At 46.6% G+C, this 19,768-nt stretch overlaps 1 protein-coding gene across 2 annotated transcripts in view; it reads right to left on the bottom strand.

Moving 5' to 3' along the window:
- The window catches only part of ASTN1 (astrotactin 1), a 304,291-nt gene that overhangs the window by 28,685 nt on the left and 255,838 nt on the right, over positions 1–19,768 (bottom strand). For both annotated transcript variants that reach the window (XM_044916397.1, XM_021682607.1), the window contains exon 17: positions 1,317–1,585. In XM_044916397.1, the coding sequence (XP_044772332.1) occupies positions 1,317–1,585 (269 nt within the window). The remainder of the gene's footprint in view (positions 1–1,316; positions 1,586–19,768) is intronic.

The raw sequence follows: 19,768 nt of genomic DNA, 5'->3' as shown, positions 1-19,768 counted from the left end.
GAGTGTATTCCCTGCCTCTGCTGGTCCAGGCCAAGTGCTCAGGAGCTCTTGGGGCACCAGCTGCAGCAGCCTTGGGTGCTCCCAGAAGACAAAGTGGGGCAGGTAAGGGCACTGGATTAAAGCCACCGCAGCTTTGGGTCTCCATGGTGACATCAACCCGTCCTTGTCATCCTTGCAAGCCACCCTTCCATGGTCTCTTCTCCCCAGCTCTTCTTCCCCAGTCACTTCCATCAGAATGAAGAGGAATTCATAGGCCAAAGGAACCACTTATCCTTTCGTTCCTGTGAGGAATGTTGCTTTGAACTATCATTGGCAAGAGCAGCATACACGTGCAAAATCCCTCCTTGCTGGCGGAGCATCACCTATGAAACAACTGTGATGCACCAGGTGTCCCTTAAAGGGGAAGGAGAAAGCAATCATCACCCTACCTGGATGGACACAGCTCTCAGGCAGGTGAGGAGCTCTCTGCTCTGACTCTACTATGGTCTGGTCCCTCAAGGTCACCTTTGCCTGTAGCATCAGAAACCCCACATCCTGAGCTTTTGTGTTTTTATTCTTGTCATTGTCATCATCATTGCTGTTGTGTGTGTTGTGACCCACTCTGTTCTTTCTGTCCTTGAGGAGATCAGAGAGCTAGGGAATGAGCTAAGCCACTGTCTCTGCCACAGTTCTCCAGCTTATCCCTTTGGGTCCATTCATTTTCTCGTAGCACCTTTGGAAAGGGAGCCACACAGGGAAAGGAGGGGTGCTTGGGACACGTCATGACCTAGCAGTATAATATAAGGCAGAAGATTTGCTTGGATGTGGGGTTTTGTGATCTTTGTTCTTAGAGTCAGAGCCATGGGCATGACACCATCCCCTCCAGGCTAAGACCAGACCCTTGCCTTTGGAACCTATGCCTGACACACTCCTAGCCTCGCTGCAGCCAATCCAGGCTTGGGATCTGTTAGGGGAGCCAGCCTTCCTCCCATAACTGTCCCCTGAGTCTTTCTGAACAATGACTTTGGTGACTATGAATGCCATACCTCCTGATCTACCTACCTTCTTCTTCCCAGCCCTTGTTGCTCAAGAATCTACACAAATGCTGAGTTGTGACTCTTGAGTCATTACCATGGGTGTTGTGGATGCACTGATTTGACTTAATATGCAAACATGCAAATCTAAGCAAATTATGTGCCTGGAATAGCTAAACAAAAAGTCTCAGTATCCCTATTCTAGCACGGAACTCAACTACACCCTGTCACCACCCCCCAACTCCGGCCATTTGGAAAGCCATCTGTTGTTGCTGATGCTTCCCTGAGTCCCAAGCCTCTTACCCTCTGTGTCTGGTTGTTGGTCACCAGTTCATAGATGGGGGCTGCTCTGGTCACCTCCAGTAGAACTGGCTCAGCAGGAGTGTCAGGGCTGGATGTCACATGACACAGGGGGCAGGATGAGGGGCATCGTCCTTTGCTCTGGCATTCCATGCGGACTCCAGCTGCCATGCGCTTGGTGCCAGTCTCTGACAGGCTGGCGATGTATTCTGGGAACGTGAGCACCTTGGGGTCTCTTTCCCGCTCCTCCGACTCATCAGATGGGGAGTTGCCTGCCAGACACAAAATGAAAAAGAGCAATGAGGCAATGAGGCAAAAGAGCAAGGTCTTGCGTGATCTCGTGGCCCCTGAGTGCTGGAGTCAAATCCCAGGAAGGTCACAAAACGTCACTGTTAAGGATGTCACTCTAATGTCCCAGTCAATGTGGGGAACCCGTCCTCCCTGTAACCTATTAGAGTTGGGAATGACCTTCCAGATGTGAGATCAGGTTGTTTCCTTTTGGAGAACCCTCAGCTCCACCGATCCTCTCAGAGGGATGCATCTGCAGTGTCTGCAGGATCTACGACTATCGTCAATAATCCCAACAGTAACAACAGTAACAACAGTGATTAACCCAGGACTCAGTTTCTTCATCCATAAAATGAAGATATTCCTTGTACCTACCTCTAGCGTTGTGCGATGAATAAAAGGCAACATGTTTTTAAAGTACATAACACAGTGGCTAGTGCATGTCCAACCATCATCATAAGAGTTTAATCATAACTATAGGTAAGATTTACCCAAACTATGAAGTGAGATCTGTTCCGGACCTCTTTTAACACTTACAAGAACTCTCTGCATGGAGTTCTACCATTGCACCCATCTTATGGATGAGGAAAGTGAGGCCAAGAGCCTCAAGATCACACAGCTAGTATGTTGTAAGCGCTGGGGTTTGAATCAAATTTTTTCGGATTCCAAAGCCTTTAAGTCATTGGGAAGGAAGAGGACTTTTCTGCTTTATTATTCATCAATGCACGGAAGACGGGAGGGAGTTTGGGCACTCCAAAGAGATGGACTTATAACGTCCTTGATTGGTAAGTGAAAAGTAGTTAGAGAAATTCTTGGTTTATTTTTGGTGACAAAGATGAGAAATGCCTACCTGAAAATAAGTAATACTTTGTTCCCTGTGGAAGAAAACACAGCTTGATATTTGTCTTCCAAGCCTTCATGATTTCCCATTTAACTTATTCATGCTAGATGAAGTTGGAAGTACAGTCCACTGACCAAAAGCCCTTGGGCTCCGCAAGAGATCCCAGACCCTTCGTGACACAGCTACAGGCCCGAACAGGAAACAATTTCGTGGAGACCACTGGGCTTCTAGAAATAAAGGGCAGATACAGAACACTCGTTCCGGTCATCCTGAACTGCTCAGGAATGTGGTACTTGATGGGCCAGATCTTTGGGGGAAATGGCTGGAAGGGTTTGCAAAGGGGTTTCAGAAGGTGACTGAGAGCTACAACTCACTGACTTTCTAACAGGGTTCTCTCTTGTGGGGTCCAGGGAGTTCTCTGCCCTCCTCCCTTGTGTTTGCCATGTAATATGAGCCCATTTGCAAACATCATGAGACATTTCAACACTGTTGTTTCCCAGATGAATATCCTCAGTATGCGGATGAGGCATCTTCCATCCAGAAGCTCCACTGACATGGGACTCAGTGACTATAAATGTGAGATATAATTTATTTCACATTTGCAATATGTTTAATAACAAACCCAGAGTTGAACTGAAGCCTTTCCTAGGTTATAAGAACTGCATAACTGCACACACCAAAGCAAAGAATTGTGTTATCAACCAGGGAGGCCCAGGAGCCCACACCAGCCAGCCCCAGAGTCACTCAGAGCCATATGTAAATCTTGATTGACATTCAGGTTTAGGCACCTCAGGCAAGCCCGTGGCTGGGAATATTTGTAAAGTGAGCACAACCTAGCAGGACTCTCCTCACCTAGCCCCTGGCCAGGCCTCAGCCTTCTTCAACAGCTAATATGAACCAGATAGAGATAAGTGAAGTGAATGAGGTCTTGGATTCTTGAAATGATTTCTAGAAAAACAGGCCGCCTTTCATTCACTGGGAAAGTGAATGAAATTAAAAAAAAATCAGAAAAGACACAGTGTTTCTTTTCAAGATAAAGTTTAAAAAATTTTGCTATGCAAACCATGCCAGAGAGCTTGACAGTCTCTTGGAGGACCAGGGGCATTTCATCAACCCACAGCCCTCCTTGTTGAGAAAGGATTCAACAGGGGCTGGGAAAGAGTTCCCATGAAATGACCACTAGATGGGGATATCAAGTCTAAAATGCTCTTCTGTGAGAGGAAATAATCTGCGATGAATTCTGTGGGGCCACTTTGGCACCACGGAAAAACTTGTGGAAAAGTAACACCTGGCTACTTAACAAAGTTTGTTGTGGTACCATTTTTTTCAATGAAATAGTTAAAAATTAATGAGTAACATAATTCCGTAAAATGTATCCCTAGGAGAAACATACACAGCGAGAGACAGAAGTAACTGAGAGACAGAAAATTAAAATCCTCCTGAATATCCTTCACATGGAGTAAAATTTACTTCAAGGGGGAAATAATCTGCCACCACATTCCTTTTCTCTCACCTTTAATCCCCAAATACCCAGGAACTCCGCCGCCTCCTCCCCACCACACACCCCATACATATCCCTCTGTAGGCCAGGGGCCCTTTCATTACTTGGGATGCACCGTTCTGACAGACAGATGCGGCCACTAGAGGGCACTGCATCCCCAAACACAGTGGAGCTGAGCGCCCACCTCCCTGCCCTCCCGCGCTCCCTCATTAAGGCTTGTAATTGCTGTAAACATTTGAGGGGCTGTTCCCTGGCGGCTGTCTTCTGACTATCCCCATTAAAATCAAGATTTAGCGAATCCCGCTCAATATCCTCCAGCCCCGGATAGGTGCAAGGTTAGGGAGAAGAGAGGCGTGGGGAGGAGGATGCAAAAGAAATGGTGGCAGACCTCCAAACTCTTGTTTTAATCCAGAATCCTGTTTTCCTTCTCCTGAAAATATTCAGGTCCTTAGAAAGCGGGCCTGCTGAAGGCCCTTGCAGTCCCCTCATCATGCAGGACGGAGCTGTCTAGAGAGGAGCTGGATTTATACCGAGGTAATGAGCAGGGAACTCCCAAAGCCATCTATTCAGGCTCCAGCAAAGAATAGGGATGTGTCTGTGAGAGAGATTTTTCAAAGAGGAAATGCATTTTCCATGTGCAGTTTAAGACACAATTGGGAAATACCCCTTAAAATGATGGAGTCCGATGGTGAAAGCTCAGATATATCTCCCTTTGGCCAAAGAGAGCACCTATAACCATCATGTCTGTGGCAAGTGAAAGAGTAGTCCAAATCCTAAAATCTTCAGGAGAGTCTGATCTTTGACATTTGCTTTTAACTCCCCCTCAGTGTTGGGGTAGGCAGTAGAGAGGTCGGTGTGTGGAAAGTCACAGGAGGAGACCCCACCTTATTTCCTTATGGTTCAATGGCTCCCCCCCCTCCACTGACCACACAGGATTACAGTCCGTAGGTTCTTCTTGCCTCTTCTGCCCTCTAGATCCTGAGTGGAAACGCTCTAGCCTTTAAGACACTACACTGTCTTTTAATAACATGAATATACGATTTCAAAAAATTATAGGGTCTCTGGACATAAGAAAGAAGCTACAGCTAAAGTCTTAAAAGATTATAATAGGCAAAGGTGCCTTCTGATCCAAAACACCCAGGTGTGGCCCCCTCTGATTCCTATTTGCAGAATTCATCTAATTGCTCTCAGGAAGGCTTTGGAGTCCAGCCATGACACTTAGCTTTCTTATAAGTAGAAGAACAGCCAACCTGGAATGTAGTTAACAACCCCAAAACTGCAAAGCATTTTGCAAATACAGTTTGCTATAAATAAATGCCATTTGCTTTAGGCTAAATCTGTATCCTACAGCACACAGTGGATGAATTTCCCCAATAGAATATTGTGGAATGAGAATATTGGCATCCTCAACGTTCAGAATCTCATTGTGGATGTGCCCATGGCCTTAGGCATGTACATTCTGACCCACCTAGACTCAGGAACAATACAAGGATGATAAAAGTGACTGACCCATCCTCACACAGGGTCTGCTTTGCTGGTAGGAACCGACAGGTCATGGAGGTGGATGAGTCGTTATGAAGGAAATTGGTACGATTCCTGTAGGATTCTGGGACTGCTTAAGACTCTCTCTCCTGAGTTGGTGCCCAAAGCAATGAGATGTTAATGACATCACAGCTAGAACTACAGAGGTAGTTCATTAGGCAGCAAAGAAATCAAATGCAAACTAATTAGCTCTCGGAGATAGCTTAGGATCTGTGAGAAAGAAAGCTTGACATGGGGCAAATGAAGCACAGCCATGGCTAACTGTGCCCTGGAGCCCACCGACACCCTGCCCTCCATCGCCTCCCCAGCCTACTCCTGTTCACATAGGGTGTCCTGGAGTTATCTGAATTCACATTTCTATCTATGCACTCCGGCTTGGATCGGTCTCTTAGGATGTTTGGTCACGTCCTTGGACAGAGAGGTTTAAGTCACCCTGGGTGACTTGAACTTAACTCCTAGACTTGCCATAAGACAGTCTCTGAGACCTGAATAAAGTACAATGTGATGGATTAATAATCAGGTGAAAGAGGAGACGGCATAAGCTGGCCACTTCTCTCTACTCCTCTGTATGAGACAATGAGTGCTTGGGGCCAGTAACTGTGCCTTTAGCTTGGAAACTCCTTTACCTAGTTCAAGTGTATCCATAGCCATCATCTCTCTACCCGTCTCTCTCTCTCTGTATGTGTGTGTGTGTATATATATATGTTTCTCTCTCTGTATGTGTGTGTATATATATACGAAGGGTAAAGGGGGTGAATATAATAACTCATGATCATAGATTTAAAATTTAAACACAAGTCAAACATAAATACAACCAAGGCATTTGTAAACAGCTAGCCCCTTGCTAAAGCTTTAAACAATCAAGCGGCAAGAACGAAGCATTATTCCAACAACAGCCAACTCTCTTGTCTCTCGCCAGGACCTCTCCCATGAGTATAGCAGAGCCTCATTAGTAGCTTGCTTGGAAATCCACCTGAATGTCCAAGGGGCACCTCAAACTCAACGTGTCCCCAGCTGCTGTGGTCATTCCACACTGTCCCCAGCAACCTGCTCCTCGCTTGAAGGTGCTAGCTCAGCAAACCGCGCTGGCTTCCTCGTTGCTCAACATGGAAGTCTCGGCTTCCTTGTTGGTTCTCCCTTGCCCTTCCAACCAATCGCCCAGTCTTCACACCCTTTACCTCCCTGAACCATCCACTCCTCTTCTCGCCCACGGCTGCCCCGATGCCACAGCAGCTTATGGGGTGAAGTGTGAGTCACACTGCCTGGGATTGATTTTTGACCTTCTCACTCGCGAGCTGTACGATTTGGGGTCAGTTTCTTAACTTTGCTGTGCCTGGGCTTTCTCATATATAAAAAGGAGATAATAACCGAACTGATTTAGTAAAGCTGTGGTAAAGATGAACTGACATAATCCATGAAGAGAGTTTCGTGGTGCCTGGGATGGACTGAGCACTCTGTGAAATTAATTCTTCTCACAATGCCTTGTCTTCTTGCCTACCCCGCCCACCAGCCACACCATCAGATGGGCTCCCTGGGGGCCAGACTGTGTCTTGTTCTTCCAGTGTCATAGCCCACAGTGCCTAACAAGTAGCTAATGCATTCGGCAATTCATTAAGCAAATATTTATTGAATGCCTATAAATGTTTGTCGAATTAATAAATCATTCATAATGATTTGTATACAAAGTGATGAGGTACTAATGAGACAGGCTGGGTTTCAATTCATTTCCCTCCTTGCTGTCCTGGGTTCTTTGGAGATTTTTCTAGTTTTCTCCTAAAAAGAGGAACAGCAATCCAGAGCAAGTTCCCCTCCCGTCAGGTACAAATGTGACTTGGCCTGAGATTATCCAGTTGCAAAGATTTGAAGAAATACTGCAGAAATACATCTTGCAAATTGTGTGAAACACACACAGGCATCCCAAAGTTACTGATGGGCATGGAGTTATTTACGTTGGAGCTGAAGGACTTAAGCTTCAGAAAAGGGGCAGCCAGTTGTGGCTCTGAGGAGCAGACGGTGGTTCTCCTGTGACAAATCAACATGGGGAAGCTGTAGCCACCAATGGCGGAGGGCCTCAAGGGTCTGATTGGTGTCCTGAGCCACGGGCACCAAACGGCAGCTGAGGCGGAAGGCACATTGCTGTGGGGGCGTGGCCAGCGCTGAGAGCTGACTGACAGCCCTGGTACCAGGATTCAGCACAGCGTATCCCACTTCCCCAGCAAAAAAAGACAGTGCTTGTAATAGCAAGAGTCGGGGGACACTCTGGACCCTGAGAACAGTCCTAAGGATGAAACGTGAAACCCTCTGTCTTCTGCAGTTTTCCTACTTAACCCCAGCTCAGCCTGAACACTGGAGCCCACCCGAGTTTCCAGCCACACATTCATCACTACCCATTAGCTCAGAGGAAGCACATCTTTGGGGATGTGCTTTTGGGATTCAATACTAGAAAACCACTGGTTCGCGATTGTCCAGCACGTTCAGAAACAGTCCCAGCTCCATAGGGTTTATACTCCTGTCCTTTCCTACAAATGAATTCACAATTTTTTTTTAGAAATCCTTTTGTCAGGATATATTCTTTACTTCTGGTTCTAAAGTTAAAGTTTCTGAAACTTCAGAATTAGTTCTTTGGTATTTCTTGAGGAAGTTTCTGGAAATAGCAAATGGTCTTTGTTATAAGGATGAGCAACATCTCTGGGTGTGGTGAGGTCCAGTGTAAGTAATTAGCAGTCATCAAATATCCACTGGGCACCTTAGCAAAGCACCATTAGCTGGGAGGTTGAAGAAAAGGTGTCTTCTGGAAAATTGAATTTTTTGTTTAATTGATACTTAGCCAGAAAATGCTTACTTTTCCTCCAATTCTTGTTGACATTTTTCTTCTCTAAAAATACAGTTTTCCAATTTTCTGCCTGCCTCGTGAAACATTGTCTACCAAACAGAATTAAACCTTTCCCCAAGGCACCTCCAGGTGATAATTTTGTTCATCAATTATGACTATGCAGATTTGGAAGCTGTAGGAGACAGAAATAAAACGGTATATATACCCCAGAAGGCTTTTAAAAATTGATTGATAACATAAGGTTACATTTTCTTAAGATTGCCCCTCCCCCCTTAATGAACCTGTCAAACAAATAATCGCCTGGTTGAGGTTCCTGGCTAATTAAGTTCATGTGAAACTGAAGTTTTGGTGTGGGCTTAGTGCTTTGTCTTTGCCAAAAGTCGTTAGTCCTCTTTGGCATGGGAACAGTTAACTGAGTAATAAACTGACCAAACCTCTGACCAGAACTCACCAAAGCCTCTGTCAGCCTCTTTTTTGGTCAGTAATAGTGACGGTCCATTTAGGAGAGGTTGGGTCCAAAAAATGACATAGCAGCATCTGCCAAGGGATTAATAAAAACACAAAGATAGTCTTTGCCTAGCAGTGACTCCCACTGCACCCCTTTTCATCTTAAACTTCATGCAAAGAGGGGAAAATGAAGATAGCTCGGTGAACCACCGAGATGCCCGGAGACCTGTCTCTACACAGCCCATGTGTCTCAAAAGGATCAAAAATAAAATCCAAGAATTCCTAGGAAGCCCTAAAGCTTTGACTTCAGAAATGAGCCCTTCTAATCAGCTAGACTGCTAGTCCCCAATGGGCAAGGAGCTGCCTTACATTTTGCTGGACTGTGGTGGTTCTTACCCCATGCCTGGCACTTGATAAGTATTCAACAAATATATGGGGATGGCAAGAAGCAGAGGGATTTTAGCTCTCTCTGGTCTTTTATTGCCTGCAACTCCTCAAGTCTGCACCCTAAAGCCTCATTAGGATTCATCATAAGGGCCAGGCCAGGAAACCTGAGGTGGCGGGGTGGGGGTGGGGGTGATCTGGAAGCATTTACTAAGTGCACACATGTGCTTGGTATGGGAGATGGGGCTGGTACCATTGTTCCCCTCACACACCCAAAGAGTCTGTCTTTCTCTCTTCCCTGCTTCCGTCCTTCCCTAGATGTTTACCAAGTGCCTCTCTGCTCCTGTCACCCCAGCTAGAAGTAATTCCACTGGTGCTTGGAGCCCGTGTCCAGAGGAGCGCCCAGCACCGTGTCAGACAGGGTCTGGTTTTATGTCTTGTCTGCCCCATGCACCTCCAGGATGGGGCCTTACTCACCAGTGTGTCCCTAGAGCCCAGCACCTGGCACCCCGTAGGTGTTCTCTCGGTCTTGGCTGGAGTGTCATAAATGTAGGGGTACATGGTCCAACACTCCCCTTCTGTAATGTGGACATGATTCCATTTTTTTTTCATTTGCCTCTTACAGTCCCGTTCTTTATTCGCCAAAACGTCATTTGTGCGACTCTGAGCAGTTTACCCTAGGTTTTTGTTCTTATCAAGTCCTCCCCCTTCATTTCCTAGGGCTGCCAAAACAAGTCAGCACCCACGGGGTGGCTTCCAGCAACAACAATCTACTCCTCCAGTTTTGGAGGCAGAAAGTCCAACGTCAAGGTGTCGGCAGGGCCACGCTCCCTCTGTGGGCTCTCAGGAAGAACCTTCCTCGCCTCTTCCACCTTCTAGTGGCTCGGGGCATTTCCTGGAGACTCTTGGCTTGGAGCTGCGTTGTTGCAGTCCTGGCCTCAGTTGCTATGTGGCCTTCTCCTGGATGTCCAAATCTCTCTCTCCCTTCTGAGGACACCAGTTAATTGGATTTGGGGTCTACCCTAAGTCCAAGGTAACCTCATTTTTGTTATATCGGCAGAGAACCTATTTCCAAATAAGATCACATCCTGAGGTTCCAGGTGGGCAAGAATTTTAGGGGGACACCACTCGGCCCACTGCAATGTCCATGGCCTTTAGCATTGTGACATCACCTGCTGAGCCCTCCCTTGACCCACTGCCAGTGACGATCCATTTGCTGGCCACTCGGGAGCTGGCCATTCACCCACTGGACTTCATCCCAGGACACCAGGCAACGGGAAGAGGGAAGAAGTTTCCAGCTCCCTCAGCGTCCCGAGGCCCCGCTGCAGCTGTGTGCAGCTTCTTGTCAACATCAAAATAAACCCGACATAGAGATTCAGAGTCACAGCCTTCCGGATGTGCAGAGCTGCATGGGATTATCCCTGCTGATTTGCCAGACAGAGTGGCATGGGGAGGGAGCGGGGAGGACCAGGCTTAGAGAGAGGTGAAAATGAGGAACACCTGCAGGATGGCTCTTTGCAAATCTCCATTAGCAGAGAGACCACATGAGTGAGTGGGCACACTCAGCGGGCTCCAGCAAAGAGCCTCCCAAGCACTTGTCTTGAGACTAAGGCTTCCCCCCCGACCCCCCCCGCCAGTCTTGTGTTTCCTGTCTGGGAAGCTGAGCTGAGAAGCCAATTGTGCAACTCAGACCACTCAAGAGCAGAAGGCTCCCCCCTCTCTGGGGTCCTCCCCTAGAAGGAGCCAGGATCGCTCAGGGGAGTAGCCCAGGCACAAGGAGAGGAGGAAGCTGGACCAGAGAGAAACCGAGAGCTCTCGGCCCCAGCGTGGGCCTCTGCTAATGTTGAGGGCTCCACTGGGGGCCTCTCGGAGCTTCTAGTCGGATTCAGAGTGGAATTAATGATGCTTCCCTCGATTTACCAGGCAGCATTATTTCCCAGCTACGGGGTGCCCATGAGTCCCCTTAGCTTCGCCAGAACCATCCCCTCAGGGATACTCTCTGACTCCTTCTACCTTTTCCTCCATTTACTCCATCTCCTGCCCCATATGCTCCTACTCAGGCTGAGCTCACCATCTCTTTTCTTTCTGGCTTCAAATTTGGACAAGACAGCATAATCGAGAGAAACTCCTTGACAATTCTGAAATGGGTAGAATGGACATGTGACCAGTATTTGCCTTGGCTCCACATGACAAGAGCCTGGCTGTGCACAGTGTGTGTGTGTGTGAGGGTGGCCAGGACGCAGACATGAGTTACACACAGGTGGGAGCCTCTTGGGGCTTATGTAGCTCCACGGTGAGAGATTCAGTGCCTTGCTGAGACACTGTGGAGTCTGGCTTATAAATATCTTTAACTACCAAATGGTCTGGAAATTTTTAATAAAAATATTATTCAATAATAATACTACTCCAACCAGCAAGGGAATGTTGTAACGGTCTCCATTTTCCTCTTGATACTCATCTAGCTTCTGCTTTTCAAATGAATTTGAATGTTAAATCCTTTTGCTGCCCTGACCAATTTATTCTGCAAATTAACTGTATATGACAGAACTTAAAGTCCGTTACCACTTAGCTTTGCCTCACTGAAATTTATGCTGCTCCCCTGCCCGTTGGAGCCACCCGCTCAAATAGATTGTGGCTCCTGGTGGTGATTTGGATTCTGCTTAAGTCCCTCACCTCTTGGTCCTCATCTCTTGAGTTTAAAATGTGCTGAGTGGACCAGGCCCTTTTCACCTCTCGCTGACCTGCACTCTATTCTCAGACACTATGGTCTCTGCAGCTGCCCATCCAGCCTTAATCAAACTCCCCTTATGAGATGTGGTTTCACCCAGAGCTGCAACCCACACTGGTCTGTGAGGGAGCCTCCGTGGCTCAGCCTGGCTGCAAGTGGTGGAAAGAACCAGATGCATGGGCAAGCAAGGGTTACAAGATGAAGGGGCAATGCGTGGCATGTGGATGTAATCTCAGATTGTGTTTGAGAGAGTGTGGTGACCAAAGCAAGGGACAGAAACGGCGCCATGTCAAGCCACACAAGTTGGCTCACTTCTGGGTGACACGAGTGGAGAGACACTCCTGGCACTCAGGAGGGCAGTCAGGATCCCAGGGCACGTGGACACGGTGTCATATCAACAACTGGGGGAGTCTGCAATGGATACAAGAAGACCTGGAAACAGGCTTGGGAGTTCTCTCGCCATATATTTGAAGGGATGTCACACGAAGTGGGATCACATGAATTTCTGTACATTTCAGAAGGCACAATTAAGATCCAAGGGAGGAAATGAGAGGGAATGAGTTTACTGAATCACAAATTTTCATTGGGTGCCTACTGTATGTCAGGCAGAGCACTCAGTGCTAATGTACACAGCTACGTCTTTTTATAAGCTCATTTTTCCGTGTGTGAGGTAGGGGAGTGGGTTGAAAAGTAGACACTGATAGGATGAGGAGTGATATTAGAGGTGTCGGAGACGGGCTCTGGGTACACCCACGAGGGAGTTTGAAATCCACTTTGTGGGGCTGGGGGCGACTGAAGGAAGACTCTTGATTCCTTCAGGGACAAGTTTTGTAAGAACCTACAACTGATACAAAGTAAGATGGGCAGCCTTGGAGATGGTGGGCTCTGAGCTAGCAGAAATGTTCCCGTGGAAGCAAGACGGCCACTGTCAGGGACATCCCAGCAGGGGGAATGCTTCAGAAGGGCTCGAGTCCCCTCTAATAGCCAACTGTTAAACTTTAATTATTCTGCAACCTGATATTCTGTGTCTTCCGCTAAGTCAGTGGAACAGCAGGGCTAGGGATGTGCATTTCATCAGGCACACCAAATGATTGTGACTGCGGATAACATGGCAGTCTTCAGATAACACGTTGGGATTCACCACCCTAAACAGGAACAATTTGTTTTACAAATATTGTCAGAACACTTCTTACAAATTCTTCAAGCCACCCTAATATGTAAAAGACATAAGAGTGGGGAATAGACTCCTAGGCATGTGGCATCATTATTGTTTGGTAAAAATAAACAACTCTATTATTTATGGAGCCATTCAACCATCTACTCAGAGCCCCGGGGCGCAAAGGAGCCTAATTTGAAAACTACTGATTCAGACTCCGAAGACATTGGCCTGAGCTGTTCCAGAAGTAACCAAGCGTGCTCCCCAGCCGAGAGGACTGCGTGCTGACCCTGAGAAGGAGAATGCCCCCAGCAGCAGAGTCTATCATGGACCATCTATAGACTCTGCTTCCTGGATTTTGTCAGACAAAAAGCACCGTGTGGTCAGTCCTACATAGGCAGTAATGATGAAAGTCAGAAAACTTTTACACTCTCGACCAAGAATGGATCTATTCGATCATGCGCATTCATCTCATAAAGAAAGGACTTGGTGGAAATGTGACAAGAAGGCAACGCCCCTGGAGACAATTCTGTTCAGGCGGACAATCAAGTGAGGGGCAGATGTGGAAGCCAGGTCTAAGGCTCTCTTTCAGACAATGAGTACAGAGGTGTGTGCATATTAACACTTTCCATTATGAACTCCTCTCATTCACATATCATAAAGAGAACGTTATCATTACGTTCAACCAAGGTGATGCTGTGATTTTACCTTACTTCCCTGCGTATGTATAGCAATAGTAGATATTAAAACAATTACAAGTATATAGGGGTGCCTGGATGGCTCAGTTGTTAAGCGTCTGCCTTCGGCTCAGGTCATGATCTCAGGGTCCTGGGATCGAGCCCCGCATCAGGCTCCCTGCTCGGTGGGAAGCTTGCTTCTCCTTCCCCCACTCCCCCCTGCTTGTGTTCCTGCTCTTACCGTCTTTCTCTCTCTCTCTCTCTGTCAAATAAATAAAATCGTAAAAAAAAAAAAAACCCAAAACTATTATAAGTATTAAAATGACCAGTGCAGTTCCTGAATAGGCAGCTGCCAAGGAAGAAAGAGGCTTTCATGTAGCAGGGCCCAGCTGTCATCACCTGTATAGATGGCCATCGTGTCACTTTGGTTTTTTTGTTTGTTTTTTGAGAGAGAGAGAGAGCATGGCGGGGGGTGTGCAGGTGCAGAGGGAGAAGGAAAGAGAGAATCCTAGGCAGGCTCCTTGCCCAGCACAGAGCCCGAAGCGGGGCTCGATCTCAAGGCCCTGAGATCATGACCTGAGTCAAAATCAAGAGTTGGATGCTTAAGCGACTGAGCCACCGAGTGCCCCCATCCTGTCACTTTGGCCATTAAAGCCGCTGACACCAGAGTCTCCCTTAGAGCCTACTGCTTTCTTATGCACACACTCAGTTTTGTGACTTTAGTAGAGAAACTAACGGGTGATAGAGAACAGCCGCTAACAGCCCGCCAGCCCAACAACAGCAATGGCCTTGCTCAGCCACGGCGCCAACAGAAGCTTCCAGACCTAACAGTGTGTGAGGACATGCTCTAGGAGGAAGCCCGTCTCTGGGACTTTTGATATGGGACCATTGAAAGCAGAAAAGCAGATGTCTGCTCTTGAAAAAGAAGGAGGGCCAGAAAAGCGTGCAGCAGGCCCATGTGGGTCCCAGGCCAAGACAGACACTGTCAGTGTATCACGTCCCAGGCCACTACCTCAGCTGGCAGAGACTGTCTTCACCCAGAATTCCTTTTCTCGTGAGAGGAGGCCGTGAGGCCTGGGTTCAACTTCAGAGCTCTGGGACATATTGGGAGATGCTTAAACTCTTTGGGCTAGTTTCCTCATGTGTTAAATCGGTTAACATAACTTATCTCACAGGATGATTCTGAGAGTTAAACGGGATAATACATGTAAAACTGTTAGCCCAGCTTCCAGTATCTCAGCTCTCAGTGGTCCCCATTGTTCACTGTTACATTCCCATCACCCAGCACAGTCTTGGCGCCCAGGAGGTACTCGATCCATACAAAATTAATGACAAACAAACACACGAACACAGATGCTCAAAAACAAAACAAGGATCTTCATGAGCCAGAGACAGAACAAGAACACTCAGTAGTAAGTGAGGACTAAACGTGCAGGCTTTGGGTCTGCAGGAATTAACCCACCAAGGTTGCCAGGAGGTCAGTTCCTCTATGTATGGTTAAGGGATCAGAAGTCTCCCCCATTGTGGGGAAACAAAACTAGGACTGAGGAAGGGCTCCACTGAGGAAGGCACGCCTGAGTCCACGCCTCTGCCTGCCGGAGACGGCAGGGGGGAGTGGAGCGGGAATGTGGCTGACCCACTGGCTTCAGCACTAGAGCCACAGAGTCCCTGATAGTCCCATGCGATGAGAGAGGGGGAAGGAAAAGACGATGCTAAATTCATAATTAGTTTGTGACAACGTGCTTCCGTGGATAGCTTTGATGCATGACAATCGATCCAAAGACGTGGATGATTTGCCTGATGGTGGCCTCTCAGGCATCCTTGTTGGTAGCATGGTTGTTCAGAGCAACATGGTCCCTATGGTCCCAAGGTGACCCTCAAGGCTGGCAACCCAACTCTCCAGCAGTTGGGTGATCTTTTCATTAATATTAGGGGACAAATGGGTAGGAAAGATGCTGTTGACCATGCTGAGCTTTAACTAGTTCAAGTAAAAATGCTACACTAGTGGAATAAAATTCAATTTTGATCCCCCAGTCCAACCTTTCTGGTTACAAAGTATTTCTCCCTGAAATGCAACACTGCTTGGGTTGTACTCGAAAGGGTGGGTGGTATATATAAATGGCAGCCTTTAAGGACCTTCATTCCACATCTTGAATAACGATTTATAATACTTAGGGTTTAGTACTAAGAGAGTGCTAGGATTTCTAGATTCTTTTTTTTATTTTCACAGAAAAGAGAAAAAGCAAATCCCTCCTAGGTATCAGCAATACCCTTGGGTATCTTTCCCTTATATCAATCCGGAATCAAAAACCCACTGAGAAATACAGAAAATAAGCCACTCCAGATATATTAAGTCATGAATCCTATCTTTTTCTAAAGCTTGTAGCTATAGGATCTTGGATTTAATTTTCATTCCTATGGTAACAAGTCTACTGGAGGACAATTCAATCTAATGTCAAATAAAGCCACACAACAGAATGGATGTCTGCCCCTGTGTGCATGTGTATGTGCGTGCACACACCCCTAACAAAACACAAATCTTCCCCCAGTGCCAGGAACTTAAGCGATGTCAAGGAAGCTGGGAAAAAGGGACTCCTTTCAAATGGTTGATAAGAAAATTCATCATTAATACTTCCGCCCTGAGGCAATCCAACTGTACTTTCAGAAACAGTAGGAAGGAATGTTGTCAATAAGCAACCAATGCTGAAATTTTGTGTGAATAGAGGTGAGTATTCATCTCAAGGTTGCTAGCTTTATTTATTTATTATTTTGAGTACAAATCTTTTTAGATCCTTCTTGTGCTTCTGTCTTCAGCCTCTCAGGACTTTCTTTCCATCAAAAAGTTGGTTGACATCAAGCCTAAGTCAAAAGACCCAAACTGGAACTCACTTCAATTTGATAGAGCAAATACTAAGTTATTGAATGTCTATTTATTTTTTTTAGAGATTTTATTTATTTATTTGACAGAGAGAGACACAGCGAAAGAGGGAACACAAGCAGGGGGAGTGGGAGAGGGAGAAGCAGGCTTGCCGCTGAGCAGAGAGCCCGATGCGGGGCTCGATCCCAGTACCCTGGGATCATGACCTGAGCCGAAGGCAGACGCTTAACGACTGAGCCACCCAGGCGCCCCTGAATGTCTATTTACAAGGGAATGTGCAGGTTTTTTGAATATACCGAAATGAATTATGTGTAATCCCTACATTCAAAGGCTGTATTATCTTGTAGAGGAGATAAGACAGATATACGAAATTTAAGGGCCATTTTTTTTAAAGGATCAGGTAAGGACCAGATGATACCAAGATGATTGGACCAGGAAAGCTTTATTGAGGAGGGAGCTGCTGGGCGAGGCCATGAGGGATGAGAGCATCTTTTTTTTAATTTTTTAATAAAGATTTTATTTATTTATTTGTCAGAGAGAGAGAAAGCGCACAAGCCAGGGAAGCAGCAGAGGGAGAGGGAGAAGGAGGCTCCCCGCTGAGCAAGGAGTCTGATGCGGGGCTTGATCCCAGGACCCTGAGATCATGATCTGAGCTAAAGGCAGACGCTTAACCGACTGAGCCACCCAGGCGTCCCGGATGAGAGCACCCTTAATAACAACAGCTACCATTTATGGTAGGAGTTGGCAACTCTTTCTGTAAAGGGCCAAAGAGTAAATATTTTAAGCCCTGTGGCTCAAGCAATCTCTGAAGCAACTATTCAACTGTGCCTTTCTGGTGCAAAGGCGGCCACAGACGATCCTCGGCGAACGGGCATTGCCCTGTTCCGATAAAATGTTATTTATGGATACTGGAATTTAAATTTTATATAATTATCACATACCATAAAATGGCATTTTCCTTTTTATCCTTATTTTTCAATTATTTAAGGAGGCAGAAGCCATTCTCAGCTTGCGGGCCATGCAGACATAGATTTGCCAGTGGGTCAGAGTTGGCTGACCCCTGATCTCCTGAGTTCTCCCTAGGAATACAGTGCTTTATGATACGTGATCTCATCGAATTCTTACACCTGTTTTATGGGGTAGATGTTATCAGTCCATTTCCCAGATATTGAAGTGGAGCTCAGAGGGCTTAGGTCATACCGATTTCAAAGACCCTGCTTTGAACCACTAGGCCACACGGCCTCCCAGGAATCGTAAGGAGCTTATGGGAATGGTGGAGTTAATAGGTTTTCTTCAGCCAGAGGCATTCCAAAAATCTAAAAACTCTTTTAACAAATACAAGGGTTTGCTATCAAGGCTGGCTCACAGTGAACTCATTTTAAGATCTTTGTTATTGTCATGTTCTCTCTCTTCACAAGTCATGCAGGGGGTGGATATAGTGTTTGATAACTTCTACTTTCCAGAATATAATATTCTCCTGTATTTGAAGGGAAAAGAACAGCCTTCCAGCATTTGTTCCAACCTCTGGACCCTCGCTTCCTCCATGGCTGCCCAGAGCCCAAAGGTGGAAGGTCTTGCAAGCCCCTGCAGGTAATGTGTATGCTTCAGTCATTCTCTCAAAGTTGCTAACTTCATTAGCACCATTCTGAGCAGCGATTCTCTCGCGCGTGGCTTCTCTACTCTCTTGTTTAACAGCGATTTAATGTGCTAGAGAAGATGGAAGGAAAACAGGAGTTGCCATGTTCTCTCAGAACCTGTTAGGATGACATCAGGTGGTGGTCTCAAACCTTCTTTGATCACCTTCCTTCTCTGAAAGAGCCAAGTGTCCTTTACACTATCTGCAGATCATATTGGCTCGTTGGCTTCCAGATATGAAACCGACAGCTTCATGTGTCAGCATACATCTATTAAAGATATGTCATGTGCCCAGCATCGTGCTATGGACTGTGGAGAGCTCTAAAGTTTAAGATACTGACCTCCAGGAATTTGCAGGCTGTTTGGGATAGCAAGACTAACAAACATATAATAACAGTAATATTAATAATAGCTGTTCTTTATCAGACATCTTGGCACTTTACTAAACACTTTGTATATACTCTGTAAAAACAAATCCAGAGTTAGTAAGGAGAGTATTATTCAAAAGGATTATTGCAAGGTGGCTGGGTGGGTGGATATTACTGTAATATGAAGAGGAATGGATTGTTACAATAGGGAGAATGCTCTGGTGAGGTCTGCAAGCATCTCAAGAGTAAGGCAAAAAGAGTTTTCCTTTTACATAAAGCACTAAACAAAGCTAGGAAGAACCAGGTGTGGGGAAGAAGTGTGAGCCCAGCGTATTCTCAGGAGGGGCAATATGCTCGTTCAGGCAGATTGTGGGCCAAAGTTCAGGGGTATAACCAAAGCTCGATAAGCTAGCATTTTGTTCTGATCAATCACTGGGGACAAGCAGTTTCGGTAATCCATTATAGAGCAAAGAATGGGGATTTTAAGAGTCTGTATCCTTCTCATAAACAAAGGAGGCAACCATGAGTCTCATCATCGTCTCATGGGGAAGGGTAGTTCTCTGTGGTAAGCCATATTCCAGAACATGAAGAATGACTGGATTTCTTCATGTCCAGGTAAGGTTCAACACTGTCAGGTCTTCCTATCGACTTTCGTGGTTGGTGCTGAAATTGTCCCTACCTTATTGATGACAGGCCTGAGCAACATAGAGGGAAATCACTTTGCCCCAGGTCACAGAGCTCTAAGGGGAGGAGGTGAAATGTGTCCCTGGGACTGGCTGACTCCGGGTGCACTATCAATCCCACGTGGTGTGGTTGAGACAGTCAGCATTAGAGGAGTCTGGAGGGCCAGAGAAGTCTTGGAAGGCTTCCTGGAGGACCACGTCTTACGAATGGGCAGGAGCTGACGAGGGGGTCAGGGACAACGTGGATGATCAGGGCAAGGCCAACAAGGTCAAACAATAGGCGAAAGGGGCCAAAGAGGTCTTTAAAGAATTTCACTCTGTGACACAGACTTTTACATAAAGTGACACAGGTCGGGTAGGGCCACACTGAATGGGGCCCCTGATGAACCAGACCAGGAATCTTGGGCTTGACCCAGCAGCTAGGAGCAAGGTGTGGAGGAAGATGAGGCAGGTAGAGCAGCACAGGCTGACCTAGAACGAATGTCTGCATAAAC

The sequence above is a fragment of the Neomonachus schauinslandi genome, chromosome 6 (assembly GCF_002201575.2).
Source record: "Neomonachus schauinslandi chromosome 6, ASM220157v2, whole genome shotgun sequence".
Taxonomy (NCBI): domain Eukaryota; kingdom Metazoa; phylum Chordata; class Mammalia; order Carnivora; family Phocidae; genus Neomonachus; species Neomonachus schauinslandi.
Note: the sequence above shows the minus strand (reverse complement) of the source record. Positions and strands in the feature narration are given on the sequence as shown.